Source organism: Eleginops maclovinus, chromosome 1, assembly GCF_036324505.1.
Source record: "Eleginops maclovinus isolate JMC-PN-2008 ecotype Puerto Natales chromosome 1, JC_Emac_rtc_rv5, whole genome shotgun sequence".
NCBI lineage: Eukaryota > Metazoa > Chordata > Actinopteri > Perciformes > Eleginopidae > Eleginops > Eleginops maclovinus.
This window is the reverse complement of record NC_086349.1, coordinates 19165198-19182836: the sequence shown is the minus strand read 5'-3', so window position 1 is coordinate 19182836 and position 17639 is coordinate 19165198. Positions and strand designations below refer to the sequence as shown.

Below are 17639 nucleotides of genomic sequence, written 5' to 3'. Positions count from 1 at the left end.
AGAAATGTAGCCCTCTGTAAATATATCTTGTACAGCAGGCTGTTGAGCTCTGAGTGAGAGGCAGAGACACGTGATTGGATGAGTTAGTGAAGGGAGTGAGAGAAATACATGTACACAGACGATAACAGGCTTTTGAAAAGAACAATCATATATCCGCTTCCTCAATCACGCAAATTGATTCTAGACAGCCTTTAAAAAAGTATTTGTATGTGATCTATATGTCACTCTGAACAGATGAGTGGGGTCTAATGTGGTGTCCCAGCGTGCTGTGTGATTGGACGGTCCCTCCAGTCGTTACCAGGGGCGTGGAGCCAAGCGAGCAGCTGAATGGGAAACACATTTGTGAGCCTTACCGTTGTATTAACCTAATGGGTAGCAAGCGAAAAACTGTTGTCCGAATAAATTAATTACCGAGGGGAGGTAGTCACACAGAAATCTCCCGTGTGTTAAAGCGGCCCTACTGGTCTTAAACTACTCGGTCCGCATACAGCAGGCACGGTGGAGAGACTCGGCATCGTGAGCTGCTGTATCTGCACCCGAAGAGGAGGATGCGAGGATTTAAAAGGACATAAGTACAACATATTCGGCTTTTTTCATCGTCAGGATGGGGTTTGTGATCACTTAGTAAAGATTGAGTTGGACCCGTATTTGTTTGCTGCCTTTGGGGTTGCCTGTATACGTGAAAACGTGGACACTATGCAGATAGGGCGTTTTAAAGTGCACCTTTATAACGCAATGGACAATCGGCTAACGTTAGCGGGGGTTTTCTAACACCTGGCAGGTCCGTATGTGTCGTGGAAAGCTAACGAGAGTGTAGCCGAGGTTGTTTGGTGGCTTTTTAAACATAGGTAAGTCGTGTCCCATCTTTGTTCAGTGTGATTTAATATGTTAGCTTACCGTTGTTATCTGTAATTTGACGGTAAATTAGCAACAGACGTTAGTTCTGAATTAACTTAACGTTAACTTGTGACGTCAGCGCCAGTTTGCTGATCGTTTCCCTGGCCGTTGATGGCTTCTGCTAACAAAATGTTTTAAACTCGTGGGCTGGTCTTTTTTTTATTTATTTTTTTATCCACCTGCCTATTTGTCATCAACAAACTTAAACTCCGTAATGTCTGACACCCACAACCACAATATATATCCTCAGTTTTCCCCTCAACACCAGGAAATGTTTGATTTTGTTTCATTAACTGCTCCACATTTATTTCGCAGCTCTGATATCGGATGCAATCTCGTCTATCATCCATCCCTCTGTCGTTAGGGGCCTCAGCTGGCAAACTGCGTCACCGAGTGGGCGCTGCAGGTATTCATCTCTAGGTCTGCACGTTGGGAAGTCTAGCCATGGCACGAATGAACTGGAAACCAAAGTGACTGAACTTTTAAAATCACCATGGAGCCTAATTCAAACTCCGAGGTCCACCAAGAACTAAAATACCCTTCTGTATCCAACTCTCAGCGTGAACTGGCCACGAATATGTATGAGGCCATGAGTGATGGCAATGTCAACCATGTGGACTCAGCAGTGAGGGGCGTGAGTGATCCCAGTGCATCCAGTTATCAGAGGAATGTGCATCAGAGATTTATCAGGAGGAGTCTGTGGTTCTCGGACGCAGACGAGCAGGCCTTTGAAGCACCTGAATGCGATAACCGGAATAAGATCCTAAACATAAACCTGCGGACAATAGTGGACAGGACACGGGGGACTAGTGGGATACAGGAAGGTTCCAGCACTGAAAGTCAAGGTGGGCATAAAGACAGTGCAACAGAGAGCGCCAGTGCAGATGAGGAGAAGGAGAAAGGTGGAGATTCCTTAAATCTAACATGCAATGGTGGTAGTAAAGCTGCTATCAAGGCATCCAGTGAGGAGAACGAGGAGGAGGCGGAGATGAAAGCAGTCTCCACATCTCCGGGAGGAAGATTCCTCAAATTTGACATAGAGCTGGGGAGAGGGTCCTTCAAGACGGTCTACAAGGGCCTGGATACTGAGACCTGGGTGGAAGTTGCCTGGTGTGAGCTGCAGGTAAAGTACTAAATATAATATATCTCTATGACACCAATCAGACTCAGTTGAAGTAAAGGCTGGAAAAAGCATCAGCCACATATAACACCCTTTTTTTATGCTTTATTTTTTGCAGTTGTGCATGGGAGACGATTATAGCAGAAACTGTCTTAACATTTGTATACTCTACAAGAAATGAACAATTTTTTACTCCATTGGTAATCTATATTAGGGGATGAATGCTTGACTACCACAGGAACCCCACCCTCTTTGCTCCTCTCCCTGCCGGTGAAGGTTCACACATGATGTTAGCATAATGGTGATGTCTTCAGTGAGCTGTCAAGCAGCCTCGCGAGGGAGCCTGCTAAGATGCAAATGGGTTACCACTCAAGTTTAAATGATTTACACTGTGAAAGTGATTGACTAGCGTTAGCTGCTGACATGGAGACGCATACCACCACCGACGTTTAGTGATCAGCAGTTTAGCTAATGCACGAGGTGTGTCTGTTTAACTTGTCTTGCGTTACACAGACACAAGAAAATCACCAGCTTTAGCCAAAGGTATTAACTCATTATTTCCGTCCTTTGGAGACTGCAGTGGAGATTGCCTCTCTCTCTCTCCCAGGAGGCTTAAGGGGGACTACAGTAAGCATGACTGGGCCCCTCAAAGAGAGAACTTCTTCTTTGATTTTTTTTTTCCAGATTTAAAATAGTTAAGGATTCATTTCCAACAGTTTATGTTCAACTCGCCCTTCATTTTTATTCTATTGATTCACCCAGCTGTAAGAGCACTGGATGCAGTTACTGAAGTGGACAGTGCTATTCCTCCCTGCCATTCTCTGCCTCCCTCTGTGCAACAGGAGGTAGGCCGACAGGAAGCAGCTGAAGGGCGCTGTAGCATGCTGGGAAAAGTGTGGCGGTCCTGTGGCCTCAGTTAATACTAATTCCTATGGTTCTGAAAACATCTGGGACTAAAGAATGCATTGAAATAACTTAAACTGGTTTTGTGAGGCAGTGACGCACCTCATCCCTAGTGAGAAGTTTAAAGCTAACATACCATTGGCTAGGAATGAGGAAAGATCCCGCCTTGCTGACTCTGACAGACATGATGACTTCATTTGGGTGATGTCATGCAGACAGATAGTAGCAGTGAGCAATCCCAGATCTCCCCCGACTTGCTAACACTGAGCTGCAAGCGGATGATAGGATGTGGAGCAGGAAGCAATTGACTTTGTTTTATTCTCCCCTTGTGTCACATTAAAACTCCCTCTAGTGGACCCTCAATAATTGAGTTTAATCACAACACAAATGTTCCTTTCTCACAACCATGTTCATTTAGCAGCCGTTTCACATGTTGTGGCTTTTAACCCCTCAGTCTTCAATTGAAACGGTTTGATAAGCAAAACACTATGCTGACCTGGTCAGTCCTATTCATCAAAGTGCTCTCTAAGCTTACTCAGCGGATCAGAACCATTAGTTGAGACGTTGTGTGACTGAGTCAATAGAGAGCCTAAGTCCCTCCCTTTCCAGTGGACCACCATGGGACCTTATTTTGGAAAAAATATTTATTGTAGTCAATGGCGAGAGAAATTATTTTTTGATACCGTCTGAATTTTGCCATGAATTACACATATGATGTTTGTCAATCTTAAAAAAACATTTCCAAGTCAAGAAAGTCACAGTTTGTCTTAAAACTGTTGAAATATAAGACTTTGAAAATACGCAACTAGAAATACTACAAATCCAAGAGTCGCGTAAGTGATATCATAACTGATGTAGTGTTGTCACGATACCAAAATTATTGTTTCGATACCGATACCAAGTCAAGAATTGCGATTCCGATACTTTTTCGATACTTTTCCTGAAAAGGGAGAAACACTCTCAAATATCATTGATGTGCTTTATTTTAAAACTGGGGCAACATTCTTATCATAACACACTAATAAATGAACATATGAACAGCAGATATATTAAACATTTGAACAAAATATGAAATATCAAAATATAAAAAATAAATTAGAGCAATGACACTCAAGGTAAAAAAATAAATAAATTTAGCAGCATTATCTCAGTCATAAGAAACACAAGCGTTACCAGTAATAAACATAAATAACAAATTAAAGCAATGGCATTCAATTTAAAAAAACAAATAAAATGTAGCTGCATCATCTCTTATACTCACAACTGAGTTTAAAAAAACAAATACAATTTAGCTGCAGCATCTCTTATACTCAAAACTGAGTCTCTTAAGAGCATTAGCCCTAGAATGGCCAGCAGATATTCATTTCTTACACTTATTTAAGTTCTTGGCCAAGAACACTAGCATGTCTAAATGTTCTTCAGTCAGCCTGGAACGTCTTGGGCTACAGATATTTCCAGATGTGCTGAAGACTCGCTCTGAAGCACAACTTGATGCTGCAATGCAAAGATAGTTCTTTGCAAAGTGTGCCAGGATGGGCAGTTGTGCCTCATGTTGACTCCACCAGGCCAGGGGATCCTCTGCAGGGCTGATTTCTCTCAATTGTTTGTATTCAAGAAACTCAACATTTAGTCGTCTATCTGTGGGTGTTGCAGGTGTGGGAGAATGGTGCCTCGTTTCAGAATTATCTGCCCCTTTCTTCTCTGTGGTTATGGTGCAGAGCAAACTTTTTAAGTCTCTCTTATTCCTCTTTGGTGCAGCACCTGTTCCTCTAGGGTCCACTGGACTGTGGGGTGGAAGCTGAACGGCCTCAGATTTAAGGAGCAGCTCCCTCTTGATATCCTCCTCCATTGTTACAAAAGTATCTTTAAATCTCGGATCAAGGAACGTAGAGGTGTTTAGGGTCATCTGCAGGTTGTGGTCATCGTACCTTTTCTCAAAATCTCCTCTAATTTTGTTCTTCATTTCTATGGCCAAGGGGCGGTCGCCTTCCTCTTCTATTAGGCAGGCTTTGATTTTCCACATCAGTGGCAGGACTGATGATATGGTGGTTTCTTTCTCTCCACTCAGGGCATCAGTGAAGTCACTGAGTGGAGCCAAGACATCCCTCACTATTTCTATAGTGGTCATGTCTGTGTCTCTGGGCATCAGGTGCCACTTCTTCCGGTCCTCAGCCAGAACCGCAGAGACAGCTTGCTGCTGCTCACAAAATCGTTCCACCATGTCATAGGTGGAACCCCATCGGGTGGGCTCATCATGGATTAATGTATGTTGTGGCAGTTTTAAAGACTTTTGTTTGTCTTTGAACAGTCTAGACATCTTGTTTGATCTGGAGAAGCCTGACACAGTCTTACGGAGCCTGGACAGACAGCTTGCCACACGATCAATATCTATGGCTTTGTTCACTGCCAAATGCAGATTGTGCCCGAAACAGGGTATCCAGGTGTATTCACTGAAAGCTTTGCGGTTGTTTGACGCATTATCTGTTGTCATTCCAGCCATATTGGCCATGTCTAGCCCCCAGGAATCTGTGATAATTTCCTCCAGGGTTTCCTTTAGAGTGTCGGCTGTGTGATCAGAATACAATGCAGAGCACCCTAAACACCAGGACTGCATCTCCCAGGACTGTGTAATGAACTGGAGTGTTACTGCCATGTAAGTGTCCACAGTTCTGCTGGTCCAGAGATCAGTGGTGCAGGAGAAAAATGTATTCGGTGTGTGACTAAGTTGGGCACTGATTATCGCTCTTGTTTCATTGTACATCTTGGGAATTTCATTGTACATGAAAAAATTCCTGGATGGGACGTCATACCTTTTGTCGAGATTTTGCATAAGGTTTCTAAACCCAGCTTTTTCCACTATATAAACTGGCACTTGATCCAGACAGATGAATTCTGCTACTGCCCTGTTAAGCCGTTTTACCTCCTTGGACTCCCTGGGGTACTTGTTGTGCTGCTCAAACATAGCTTGGAGGGTTGGCTGCTGGGTTGGCTGCTGCCTTTGAGGAGTTGCTCTTCCAGAGCCCATAGCTGCAGACCGCTGTAGCAGAAGAAAATGGAAATATTTAAAATATGATGGTGATAAATGTGTCATAACGGAGGACCTAAATAGTTTATGTGTGATAGTAACAATAACTTGTGACTAACTTAACATCTCTATGCAGTGGTAGTGATAATTGCTAACATTCACTTAACCATAACATTACCATTATTCATAGGATATAATGAGTTAACCTAATGTTGTTTAAACTGTGACATGGATTAATATAGGCGTTTCCTGTACTTCAATGTCTGATTTCTTTGATGGTTAACTTTATATTTGAGTCCATAATTTCTTACAAGGCAAAGGTTTCATATAGGCCTACACCTCCTTTGCGTACAGCAGGTTCATGCTCTTTAAATGCTGTAACCCAATACAGGCTAAATAAATCACTGACAAACATGCACATGCTGTGATTTTTATCATAAAGGCTATAGATCATTTTAGCTGATGTTTTGTATGCTTTATTTTAGCAGCTTGCGAATTATTTACGTCATCTATGAAAGTTGCGTTTTCAAAGAAAGATGCTGAACTAGCGTTAGGCAGGCTATTGTGGTTAGCCATGAGGATAATGCCCATAGTTAGCCTGCTATTTCTGTAGATAGCCTGGTCAAACTACGGTGGTGCAAAACAGTGACTTGTCACAAAATAAACTATAGCCTTCTCATTTGACTTGTTTTAAGGGCATGAAGTTCATGAACGTGATGATACATGTTATATTTCACATACTAACCTGTCGGTCTTTAAACTCCTTGTGCAACTCGGCGTGCTTGTCGGCCAAGTGTTTCGCCAGGTTCGAGGTGTTGGCTCCCTTAGTTTGCAATTGTTTGTAGCACTTACGACAAACAGGTCTCGACATATCGGTAGCTTTGCCCTCACTGTCAGCAAGGTAGGCAAAGTACCTCCATATCTCACTCCTCGCGTCATCTTTATCAACCAGCCGTGGACCGGCGGCCACAGTATCACTCGCACATGCAGCCATCTCTCTGTAGTGTTTGTTAAATGACAGCAGCAGTGCAGCCTCTTGCTGCGTGCGTGAGGAGAAAAAACACGGACGTCCATAGGGAGGCACTCGAGCGTGCGTTGCACACACCAACATGAAATATGTCTCTTACAAATATGGAACACGGACATTCTAGAAGTATCGATACTAATAAATTTAGGAATCGTGACATTTTTAATTTCCAAGAATCGCGGTGCTTTTGAAGTATCGGTACATCGTGCAACACTAAACTGATGTCATCATGTTTTCCCTTCACTAAATATAAGAGATATGAAGATAACTTTAACAAGATACCCGTGTGCTTTGTACCAAGTTGTAGGCATACCAGCAATGGGTCTTGCTCGTTCTTTCGCTTTTGGTGTTGGTGACGTGTATTGTGCGAGACCAGAGATGTAGTTCATTGAGTGGATCCACACAAAAATGTGTTTTACGACAAAATGTTTTTTTTCTTGACTTGCAAAATTATCTTTTAAATTGACAAACATCATATGTGTAATTCATGGCACAATTCAAACAGGATCAAAAAATAATTCTCTCGCTATTGCCTACCATACATATTTTTTCCGAAACAAGGTCCCATGGGTCGGAAGTAAAAGGGCGGGACTTAGGCTCTCTATAAGGTCTTGTGGTTCCTTCCTGAGATGATCAGAACTCCTTGTGATCTCACGTTCAACTAATCCCGCCTTTTCTAAAACTGACCGTCCAACAATTTGAGTGGTTTATTACAAGCTGTTTAAAATTGATCTATTAAAGTGGTGCTGAAAAAGGTCAGACTATTCAAGTGTGGCAGATCTGTAAAGGTTAAACTTAATATGAAAGTGTACGTTTTTAGGGCTTTGATTAAGTTATTTTCTTTATTGGGTATTGTGTTGATTATTTCTTCGAATTAAACCTAATTGTGTGGTCTATACTATTTTCCTTAAAGACCAAGAAAGCCACAAATATTAACATTTGAAAAGCAAGAAATAGGGATTTTGCCCTATTGCCTAAAAATGAGTCAAACATTTAAACTATTATCAAGTTGACAGAAGATTTATTCGTCAATGAATCACTTTAGCTCCAGTCATTATGGATATTTCAATATGTATTTAAGCTGCTGTAGTGCACAAAGCCACACTGAAATTTGGTAGCTGTAGGTAGTAGGTTTACTAAGCTTGGCCAGCAGATTTCTACTTGGCGAGTGATTAAATACTTTCATTGAATTTCTTAAAGAGAAATGTACACTTTGTAGCACTGGTGGGATCTACCAGCATGCTTTGTTGTTTTGAGTCACTTAAAAATCACTTAAAATCCTGATGGTCACATTTTAAAACCCACGCTGACCACAATAATAGATCTTCTCTTGTCATTCAGCAGCACGGTGCGAGACAAAACAGGTATCAACCAGTCTTAGGCTTGCACCCAAAGACTTTAAAGTAAAGATTGTATGCCTGTGTTGGGATTGTTTACTCTTCAGTGTTGCATGTAGATGATTCCAGCTTTACCTAGCTCAGTGAACTGTGGTGGAAGACAGAGGAGCTCTGTGAAAGATGTGGAGCAGGAGATATGACTCTGTGATTTTCCACTGTTTCTCCTCCTTCCAGTGGTCACATGGCTTTCTTGCCTAGAAATGTTAATCTGGTTCTGTGTTTATTCGTTGTGTCTCTTTTTGTGTCTCTCTCTCTTTTTGTGTCTCCAAACCCCCCCTGCCCCTTTCCTCCCCTCTCCCAGCTCCCCCACATTTATGCTTCTGTGCCAGACTGCTGGCACAACACAGATGGCCCTAGCTCAGGCAAAGATGTTAATCTGAGGGAAAGATGCCTGTCGTGAGTTGTTCCTTGTTGGGAAGAAGCACTTCTTGTGTTTCTGTTTGCCTTGTCTTATTTTATCATTGCTCACTGGAATTTATTTTTGAAACTGTGGAAACTTCCCGTTTCTGCCAATTGTGGCTACGTGTATAGATGTTATCTCCGTGTTAAATGTTGTGCACACACTTGCAGAAACAAAGTTTACTTTTGACTTCTTGCAGACCTCTCTGTGGCATTTGGCATTGAGCTTTTTTCTTCTCGATTATATCTGGTTGTCAGTGTGTGAATTCAGAGCTGGCAATGAACCTATAGCAATGATACAAAGCTGCCTATCTCTGAGTGTTTGCCAGAGATTTGGCACCCTTAAACCAAACAGACCTAGCAAGTGACAGCATGACCCGCTGGCAATGTCTTTGTTCCAAACACTGGATTCTGCTGCCGTTGTAGATTAGAGTGAGTCAGGTTGAAAGGATGGTTATGTGTTTCTGATCGTAGTGTATATCAATAACAAAAACTCCTTCTTGCCTGATGAAATGGCAAAAGAAAAACAAAGTTGAAGTGGGTCATTGGTCACAGCTCATTTAGCATTAGGACCAAACGACGGAGAGACCCTCTTCAGGCATGCTTGAGCTCCCTGTCACTCAGCCAACTGAAGAGGGAGGGGAGACAAGCCGGTTAGAGCCACAGCAATGTGGACTGTGGTATAACTCCAACAGGCATGTTGGAAAGATGCTGGTTAGTGGTTAATGTAGTCTAGATTGAAGAAAACTAAAACTGTTTTAAAAAGCTAACTTGTCAGTGCCATGTAAGTTTTGAGAAGTTAGAGTATATAGCATGAAGCTAAAGGTGGGCAAGCTTTTCTGCATCCTCCTCCCTAGGGTGATAAGTTAGTTAACGATAAGGATATAGCTTAGAGTGGTATTCCAGATTGTATCTTGAGTATTAAAGCATAAATTACAGATAAGGTGTGACCGAGCATGTTGGTGTAGTCCGACACTTAACCACTGTTTTTCATATTGTTAAGCAAATCCCAGTCGTATATTTCATTCTCTTTTGATGAGGATGTATGCGAGCCTTATCTTCCTCTCATTGCATTTTTGGGTGCGTTTGGCTTTGTGTTTTCATAATTAAGACATTTTCTCAATTACCTGAATATATTACAGTAGGACTGGGACTAAGGATCATTTTATATAGTTTTTCTTAAACAATTACTGGCTGACTAAACAAATTGCAGATTACATTTCTGTCAATTGACCAGTTGTTTCCGTTCTGCATTACCTTGTTTGTCACTAATGCTCCAACAATCCAATGTCTTGTATCCCTGTGTGAATTGAGCCTGCTGTGCCTGCATGGCTGAGTCAGCCATATAGTGTTGTCTCCATTGATCATACCAGGTTCAGTGCAACCTCCGCACACCACCACTCTAGATCTAACTCTGATTAGATTGAACTATTTGACCTTTTGAACTCCCTCATCCCTCCCCCAACAATACAAGGTGTCACAACAGCTTATTAAGACGAGTAATCCTTTTTGGAATTTAGAAAGGTTATTTGTATTAATGTGGAGCACCTCTGTATCCCGTTGAGGCCTCCAGCTTACTGTAGGCTCTTTGGTATGAAGACAAGGGTAATACACACTCCAGTTGAACTCTTCATCACTAGGCTGTTTACGTAATAATAAGCAAAGGCAAATGGCCACACAGTAGCACTTGTGTCTTGAATTTTTGAAGTTCTTACTGTAAGCAAACGTGTATTTTGACAGCTTATTTCATTATGTAAAGCCTCTTATGTCCTAGGTCTGTCGGATAGATGAACAGTGTTTTGCTGTTTAGTTTTAGCCATCATTTCTTTAATGATGAGGTTTGTGTGCCTGGGATATACATTTGTACATTTCATATATCCATCTAGCGGTTCACCGTGTATGAGTGGGAACAGGGTTTCACTGGTTTACTTTCTGATCTTATATTTAGGGAAAATACTCTAACAAATACGTTAAGCACAAAGCCCTAGATTGGAAGTTCATTCTGTTGTGATGCATGAAATGCACATTTAAAATACCCAACTATTAGGAATCCTGAGTGAATTCTTACTTTATGAACCTTATCATATTCATCCTTGCAGACAGTTGGTTTTTAGAGGTTTTACTTAGTTGTGACATTGCACTTGTTTTCCATTGGTAAAAAGTAAAAACAATAGGCAAGAAAAGACAAACCGTTGTTCTGGTGGCTTTACAACTTGTATATGGACAAGCAAAACAAGTATAGCCCTCCAAAAAAGTCTAATTGGTCTGTTTTGAAGCTTAGTTGCTAGTTAAAGCTATTTAAAAGGAACACCAGGGCCCTGGCCGTGGCACGACTGGCTGGGGTTCACCGTATGCCGGCGACCCGTGGTCCTTTTCGGATCCCGCCCCAACTCTCTCCCACTTTCCTGTCACTCTCCACTGTCCTATCTGACTAAAGGCAAAAAGCCCCCAAAAAATGTATTTTTAAAATGTTTTTTAAAAAAGGAACACCAGCTAGTCTTTTTCTTCTGACCATTAACCCCCCTTATCATTGCTTCTGTTCTTCTGCAGTAGTTCTCCTTTATTCTGTCTCCTCTCACACCTGGCAACTTTATAGCACCTTATTAATAATGAGAAATATGATTATAATGGCTAGCAGTGCTAAGATAGCATATCCTGCTTCTGTGTATGCTTTATGTTGTGATTTTACCTCAGGCAGCTTTGAAGTGGTAGTTACAGTTGGCAGTGATGCATTAAACCAAGCTTTCTTTAAATTGCTTTTATTATTAATGACCAGGACGAGTGTTGCTAAAGGTGCCTCACACCCTACGAAAGAGGGCTGCTATTAAATTCTCCATTCAGGAAAAATAAAAAAAACCTTGCTTGCGTTTTGCCTGTTTGTTGTTGAGTCTGGGTCAGAGTATTATGCTGATTCAAGGCCGTCTCTCTGGCTCTGTGCCCCCACACTGCAGCGACTGATAAAATGGTCAAGGAGTTCGGCTCAGGACATCTCAACTCAGCTCACCCCTCTCCTGTACCTTGTCTCGGCTCCAAACACCATCAATAGAGATGTGGGAAAAGTAGCACATGTGGAACACTGTCCACCCTGCACACTCTTACTCTGCAGCCTATAACAGTCCACAGTTGGTTTCATTACGCTTTTAACATTGATATGGGCAATGAAAACATTTATGAATATTTGTCTGAGGCCATTTTGTGAAACTGCTACCCTGGGTATCATAGCACCAAAGCTGTTTAAAGCTAGCTGTATTACATTCTCTTTTTACAATGGGCCTTGGGATCTGTGTGAGACCTCTGTGGTTGTTAGGTCTCTGAACAGGATCTTAAAAATGTTAAGAAGTTAAATACATATGTACATATACAGTATGCAAAAATAAACTGCAGCACAGAGATATTTCATGCAGCTACATATTTGAACTTTTACTTATTTTTGGTCAAATTTGATTTAAAAGCTTTTTTGCTTGTTTATGAATGGTAAATGAATGTACTAGCTTTAATTTCCGTTCAACTGTATAATATTTAATTTAACTTTTTACAGTTTCTGCAGCAAATACGAGGGATTTTAGGGAAAATAAAAGTATTTAAGGTTCCACCGATTCGTAAAACTAATATTGATATCAGCGATGGCCTCCAAAGATCCGGCGCCATTCAGGCTGTAAGCAAAGATGTGATCAGTCAGCGGTTGTCATGGCTGTTGCATAACAAGCATGAGGGTTTGAGGAGGCATGTGTATAATCACACATTTTTTTGTTTCTTTATCTCCGTGTCAAAGAACTGTTTGTTTGTCAGAATACGCATTTAGTCTGTGTCCGTAAAGAGGTTTAGGTTTGTATGGATAATCCACATAACTCCCGCTCACAATCAGCCTGACACACAATTACACACTCTAACACCTTTGCAATATACTTTTTTTCAAGTCAATTTATAATAACAATATAATGTATATATTTTTACAAAGTCTAAATAATAAAGTTCATGCTCAAAAGGGGCAAGAAGAAGCTTAACAACTTTTCTAGTCCTACCCCCTGTAGCAAACGTTGCTAATTGAAAGTAATATAGAGTTCAAGTCATCTCTTACAAATAAAAAAATAATATTAATCAAATCTATAAAGGTTACTTCCACTATGGACTCCTTACAGCTCATGTTACGCATAAGTCTAAAAGTTTCATTATGCTCTGTCGTTTTCCTCGTTCTTTCCTGTTAACTAAGGGTGCTGGGGTGTGGTAGTGTTTGTCAGTCGTCCCCTCCTCTTAGCTTCTCCTTATTTCTTCCACCTCGTTTTTTTTAGAACAAACACCCCTCACATACAAACAGCAGAAACAATTGTTGAGCCATGGGCAGATTTATTATCACAATAACTTTATGTCTTGTCATCAAGTCAGCATTCCTCTCCTTCTGGCTCCTCTCTGAGCAGTTGTGATATGTATTTTCGCTCTCCTCTTAGCCTTACAACATTCTCAGCAGCTCTTTTTAGTAAATGTCAGTCTGTGCCACCCTCAGTGCCAATTAGCACAGCTTAGGTGTAGAGTGTCGGCATGTCTAGGTAACAGTGAAATAGAGAAAAACCAAGTGACCGGAAAAAGCTGCCGGCCAAATTGACCTGCAGTCAATCCTGATGGGACACAATTCAAGTTTGGGCATTGTGCTGGCTCATGGTTTGCTGCCCTGCACCAACTTTTGTTACGGCTGCAGAAGCACTGCAATAGTTATTTTGGGGATGGGTGCAGAGGGTGGCAGAGCAGCCAAGTCATTTAGCATACTTCCTTAAAACTGGCAACCTGGCTTCATGTTAGAGGATTCAGAATGTCCGCATTGTTGACACTTCTAAATAAGCCGTGAGTAAGACACAGCTTCTATGCTCGGTGTTTGGTATCGTACTGACCTCCAGAAAAGAGATCCTGCCTGAATCAATAAAGCATCACATTATCTCTGTGACTGAACCCACGCTTTTCATTGCATTGTTAAAAAGCTATACAAAGGTCTGTGTCTGTGTGTGTGTGTGTGTGTGTGTGTGTGTGTGTGTGTGTGTGTGTGTGTGTGTGTGTGTGTGTGTGTGTGTGTGTGTGTGTGTGTGTGTGTGTGTGTGTGTGTGTGTGTGTGTGTGTGTGTGTGTGTGTGTGTGTGTTTGTGTGTGGCTTACCTTTCCGGTTATAGTTCCTGGGTTGATATACTTTCTTTCATAATCTCCTTAGCCAAGTGTTGTGACACACATCGAGTACACTGGGTTTAGCTGTCTAGGTTTTATAGTTGAACTTGTTGACAAGTTGTTTAAATATAAATCACTCTCACACTATTGTTGCTTAGCCCAAATGATGCTAATCTGCTCTTTATTAACCAAGGATCAATTTGAAGCCAGTTTATTGTAGGGAAAGCGGAAATTGTAATTACGGCCAGAAAGCTGAGAGGCGACGATCACATAGATTTTTCTTTTGAGCGTGTAATTTCGCGGCCTTAATTGGGACTAATGCGCTCCTAATACGTTTACTCAACCGGATGTGTAACTCACTGGTGGACTGATTTTACTTAGGGGGATTGTGAGAATAAAAAGAACAATATCCACCAGAATAGCTGGTGTGTAGACGGGGACTTGGGTCAGCTGTCCCAAAACATTGTAGTCCTGAGATTTTTTTACTATTTCTTTTACAATACAGATGGCCGTATTATTCTTCCTATCATTTCAAAAACACAGCAGCACTCAAACGGGTGAAAAAGCAATATTCTATTGTTAAAAAGTGATTACCTGCCAAACCCTCATAATTAACCCATCATCACAGGACATTTATTTTCCCTTTTTCCCCCATGTTTCAGAAAATCACTTCTGATTTATTAACTTGGATAAAAATGGGCTATTTAATAATTACGGTAATATTTTCTGTTTCAGGGATGTAGCTGTTCATTTATGAGCTTATTTAACAGAAAGTGCTTATTTTCTATGAACGTGCTCTACTGGAATCTGTTCGTTTTTATTTTTAAGACCACTGGGTTCTTTAATTCACACCCTCAATTTGGGGTTATGTAATTCCTGTTATGAGATGAGAAGAATTCATTTTGATAAAGGTCATGACTCAACCTTTCTGCTTTTCTAAAGCAATTTGTGTGTGATGACAGATGAACTGATTTTTAATATTAAACTTCCCATGGGTTTTCAGCTTCAGAATTAGTAAGGTAAGTTTATTTATATAGCACATTTCAGACACAGAGGCAGTTCAAAGTGCTTTACATCATCATTGAAACACAATCAGAAAACAGAACCTAAAAATAATAATAATAATTCAAACAAAGAAACACAGTAACAAAATGAAACACAGTCGTGATTTAGGGATAATAAAATTACTTTTTTCACTCTTGGAACAATTTCAGCGTCTATCACTCAAGATGTTTTTGAGATGCTCCAGAGAGGTGGCCTGCCCCGACACTCTTTAGCCCCACAGCTCCCCCACTAGGCGCCGTTGAATTCTATTAATGGGTAATCAATAGTCGACACTCCCGATATAACCCCCTAAATCCGGGTAGCACAATTTATTTTGATTTTTGTACCAAGCAAAAATGCCATCACTGCAGGAAAGACGTGCTGTGTCATTGTTCTGGCTCAGTGTGTGTGATGTTTGAGCTTAGCCAGCCGGTTATATGCTTCTGTTCATGGCAGATATTCCAATTAAACGGTAAATAATTTATTATGCTTTGGAGCTCTGTACTGTTAGAACTGTTCTCACATGAAGGGTACTCATGTTTGACATATTGACGTGGCGCTTCGGTGTGTTTCACTCACTGCATGAGTCTGTTTGGCCAATAACTAAGATTTATTAGCGATCCTGCCTACATTACAGACTAGATTCCAGGTGTGTTTAAAAGGGCCACACTACAAACAAGTCAAAGCTTTTGATGTGTCAAATGGTAACCAAGTTTAACAATAGCAAATCAGTTGTATTATTCAGCGTGGTGCCCTTAAAAACTCAAAGTGTTTGGACAGATTTAGGTTCCTAAAAGTAGATTTTTGCTTGGAATTGTACCAATAACAAAATATGGCCACTTTGCTAGCACTGTAAGACACCTGGAGCGATACCATCTACCAGCGCATACCGTGCATTCTGCAGCATTTTTGGCCTCCGTTTAAGCCAAACACAAACAGTGTTCGTGCTTTGCTCTCGCTAGAAAAAGCACATGCAAATGTTTTCTTAACTGGACTGCAGACAACATGTGACACTACACCGGGAACTTGATTTTTAACACATAGTTTTGCAATTCCATGGTATATCATTCTGCAGAATTCCCAGAACTTGTATTTTAATCCATTACCTGATCTGATCTGTCTGTGTGTCTGTGTAAGCTTGCAGAGTTGGGGCGCTAATATAGTCCAGCACAGCGATGTAGTGGGTGGCAGCCGAGTCGAGCACAGCTTTTATAGATTGCTTCCTGCTAATGTCACAATCTATTTTCCTGTCCCCTGCCTCCTGGTATGGTTTCTGTTTGTGTCTGCTTAATCTCGCCTGGGCGGCTCCTTGCTCTGCTGAGGCTTTCTTCAGTCATGTGTACATTTCAGATTTGATAAGATTATGAAAACATGTATACATACAAACACTAAATGAATCAAGTCTCATGTATTAAAGAGTCACGTTTAAATGCTCACATTCCTCATGGTATCTATGAAGCAATTACAGAGTCTCATACTGATGCTCACATTGATATCCTATGTCTGGTAGGGCTCTTCTAGTTTCTCCGTGTGCACATGTATCTGTCTGTGCACAACACCTCTCAGCCTACATGTGGCTTCTGAATAATGCAGAATGTCTGCTGAGAGGGGAACGCAGAAATGAGGGAGCGATGAAGGTGTGTTTGGGGAACACTCCAAGGTGGGGGTTATTTACGAATAACAGCAGGGTTCCCTTAAGATGAGTGCAGAAACGATGAGAGGAGGAAGAGGGGGCAAGGAAGATAAAACCGTAATGAGGGGAGTGGCTCCTAGGGGAGAGAGCGCTGCAGTGAAATGTGCTTCAAGCTGTCTCTGTTTCCTCCTCTCTGACCTGTAGTTCAGGTAAATTTCAGTCCATGTGCGGCAGAGATCACTCGAGGATAACCCAGCCCAACTTGGGCGGCACCGAGCCCTCCGCTGCTCAGCCTGCCTCAGTAGAAAAGGTTCTCTGCAGAACTGAATAATTCATGGGACTCTAGAAGAGTGCAGTGAATATCCCCACCCCCCACACACTTTCTCACAAAACCTCATATGCCACATTCTCACACACAGAGACACACACACGGCATGCTTTACCATCACATCCCCTCACTCCTCAACACATTGTCTCACAGCACGTTTGGCTCCGTTGATGATGTTGTTCTGATTTTATATTTTGTTCTGTACTTTTCATCTCACAGGAAGTTGACTGTGGTTGAATAATTAAATAGATTAGATCTCGCTAGATTGTGTTTATCGCATCCTCCGTCAGTGTCGTCGCTCTCTGAGAAGGGTGGGGTCGTGTTTCTGGTCCGCGCTCAGCGCTGGGTATAGTGCGTGTCGTTACATAAGTCGTTGCTGTGGTAGTTTAAAAAAAAAAGGAAACTGCAATAAAGAACCCTGCGGCGCTACCTGCAGCAAGGTGCCGTCAGAGTGGGGTCAGCCTCACGGAGCACTTGAGGAACCATTTATACTTACCGAAGATTTGTGTGCAGGGGCTGTTTGGTTATGGAGAAGGGAGTGGTTGGTGTACGGGGTGCAGGGAAGGATTGCAGATCCGGGGGAAGGGGGTGGGGGGGAGAAAGAGCACAAGGTAGTAGAGGAATGAGTGAGCAAGCTGGGGAAGGGGGTGGGGGGGAGAAAGAGCACAAGGTAGTAGAGGAATGAGTGAGCAAGCTGGGGAAAGATAGAAGAGATCGAT

At 41.7% G+C, this 17639-nt stretch overlaps 2 protein-coding genes across 4 annotated transcripts in view; one reads left to right on the top strand and one right to left on the bottom strand.

Annotated features, from left to right (window-relative positions):
- The first annotated feature begins 341 nt into the window (after positions 1-341).
- Positions 342-17639, top strand: part of LOC134865549 (serine/threonine-protein kinase WNK2) — a 42075-nt gene continuing 24777 nt past the window's right edge. For all 3 annotated transcript variants that reach the window (XM_063885159.1, XM_063885150.1, XM_063885140.1), the window contains exons 1-2: positions 342-848; positions 1213-2020. In XM_063885159.1, coding sequence (XP_063741229.1) covers positions 1391-2020 — 630 coding nt within the window. In that variant the 5' untranslated portion in view covers positions 342-848; positions 1213-1390. The remainder of the gene's footprint in view (positions 849-1212; positions 2021-17639) is intronic.
- LOC134872316 (E3 SUMO-protein ligase ZBED1-like) lies at positions 3886-7182 on the bottom strand. Its single transcript, XM_063895575.1, has 2 exons — positions 6691-7182; positions 3886-5957 (listed from the first exon to the last, which is right to left on the bottom strand). Exons 1-2 carry the CDS (start codon positions 7054-7056, stop codon positions 4281-4283), a joined length of 2043 nt encoding a protein of 680 aa, XP_063751645.1. The 5' UTR covers positions 7057-7182; the 3' UTR covers positions 3886-4280.

Bases quoted from the DNA above. Each gene is read 5' to 3' on its own strand.
- LOC134872316 (XM_063895575.1), bottom strand. From the start codon at position 7,056: ATGTTGGTGTGTGCAACGCACGCTCGAGTGCCTCCCTATGGACGTCCG. The intron at 5,958-6,690 runs GTTAGTATGTGA...CTTCTGCTACAG, and splicing joins AGGAGTTTAAAGACCGACAG to CGGTCTGCAGCTATGGGCTC.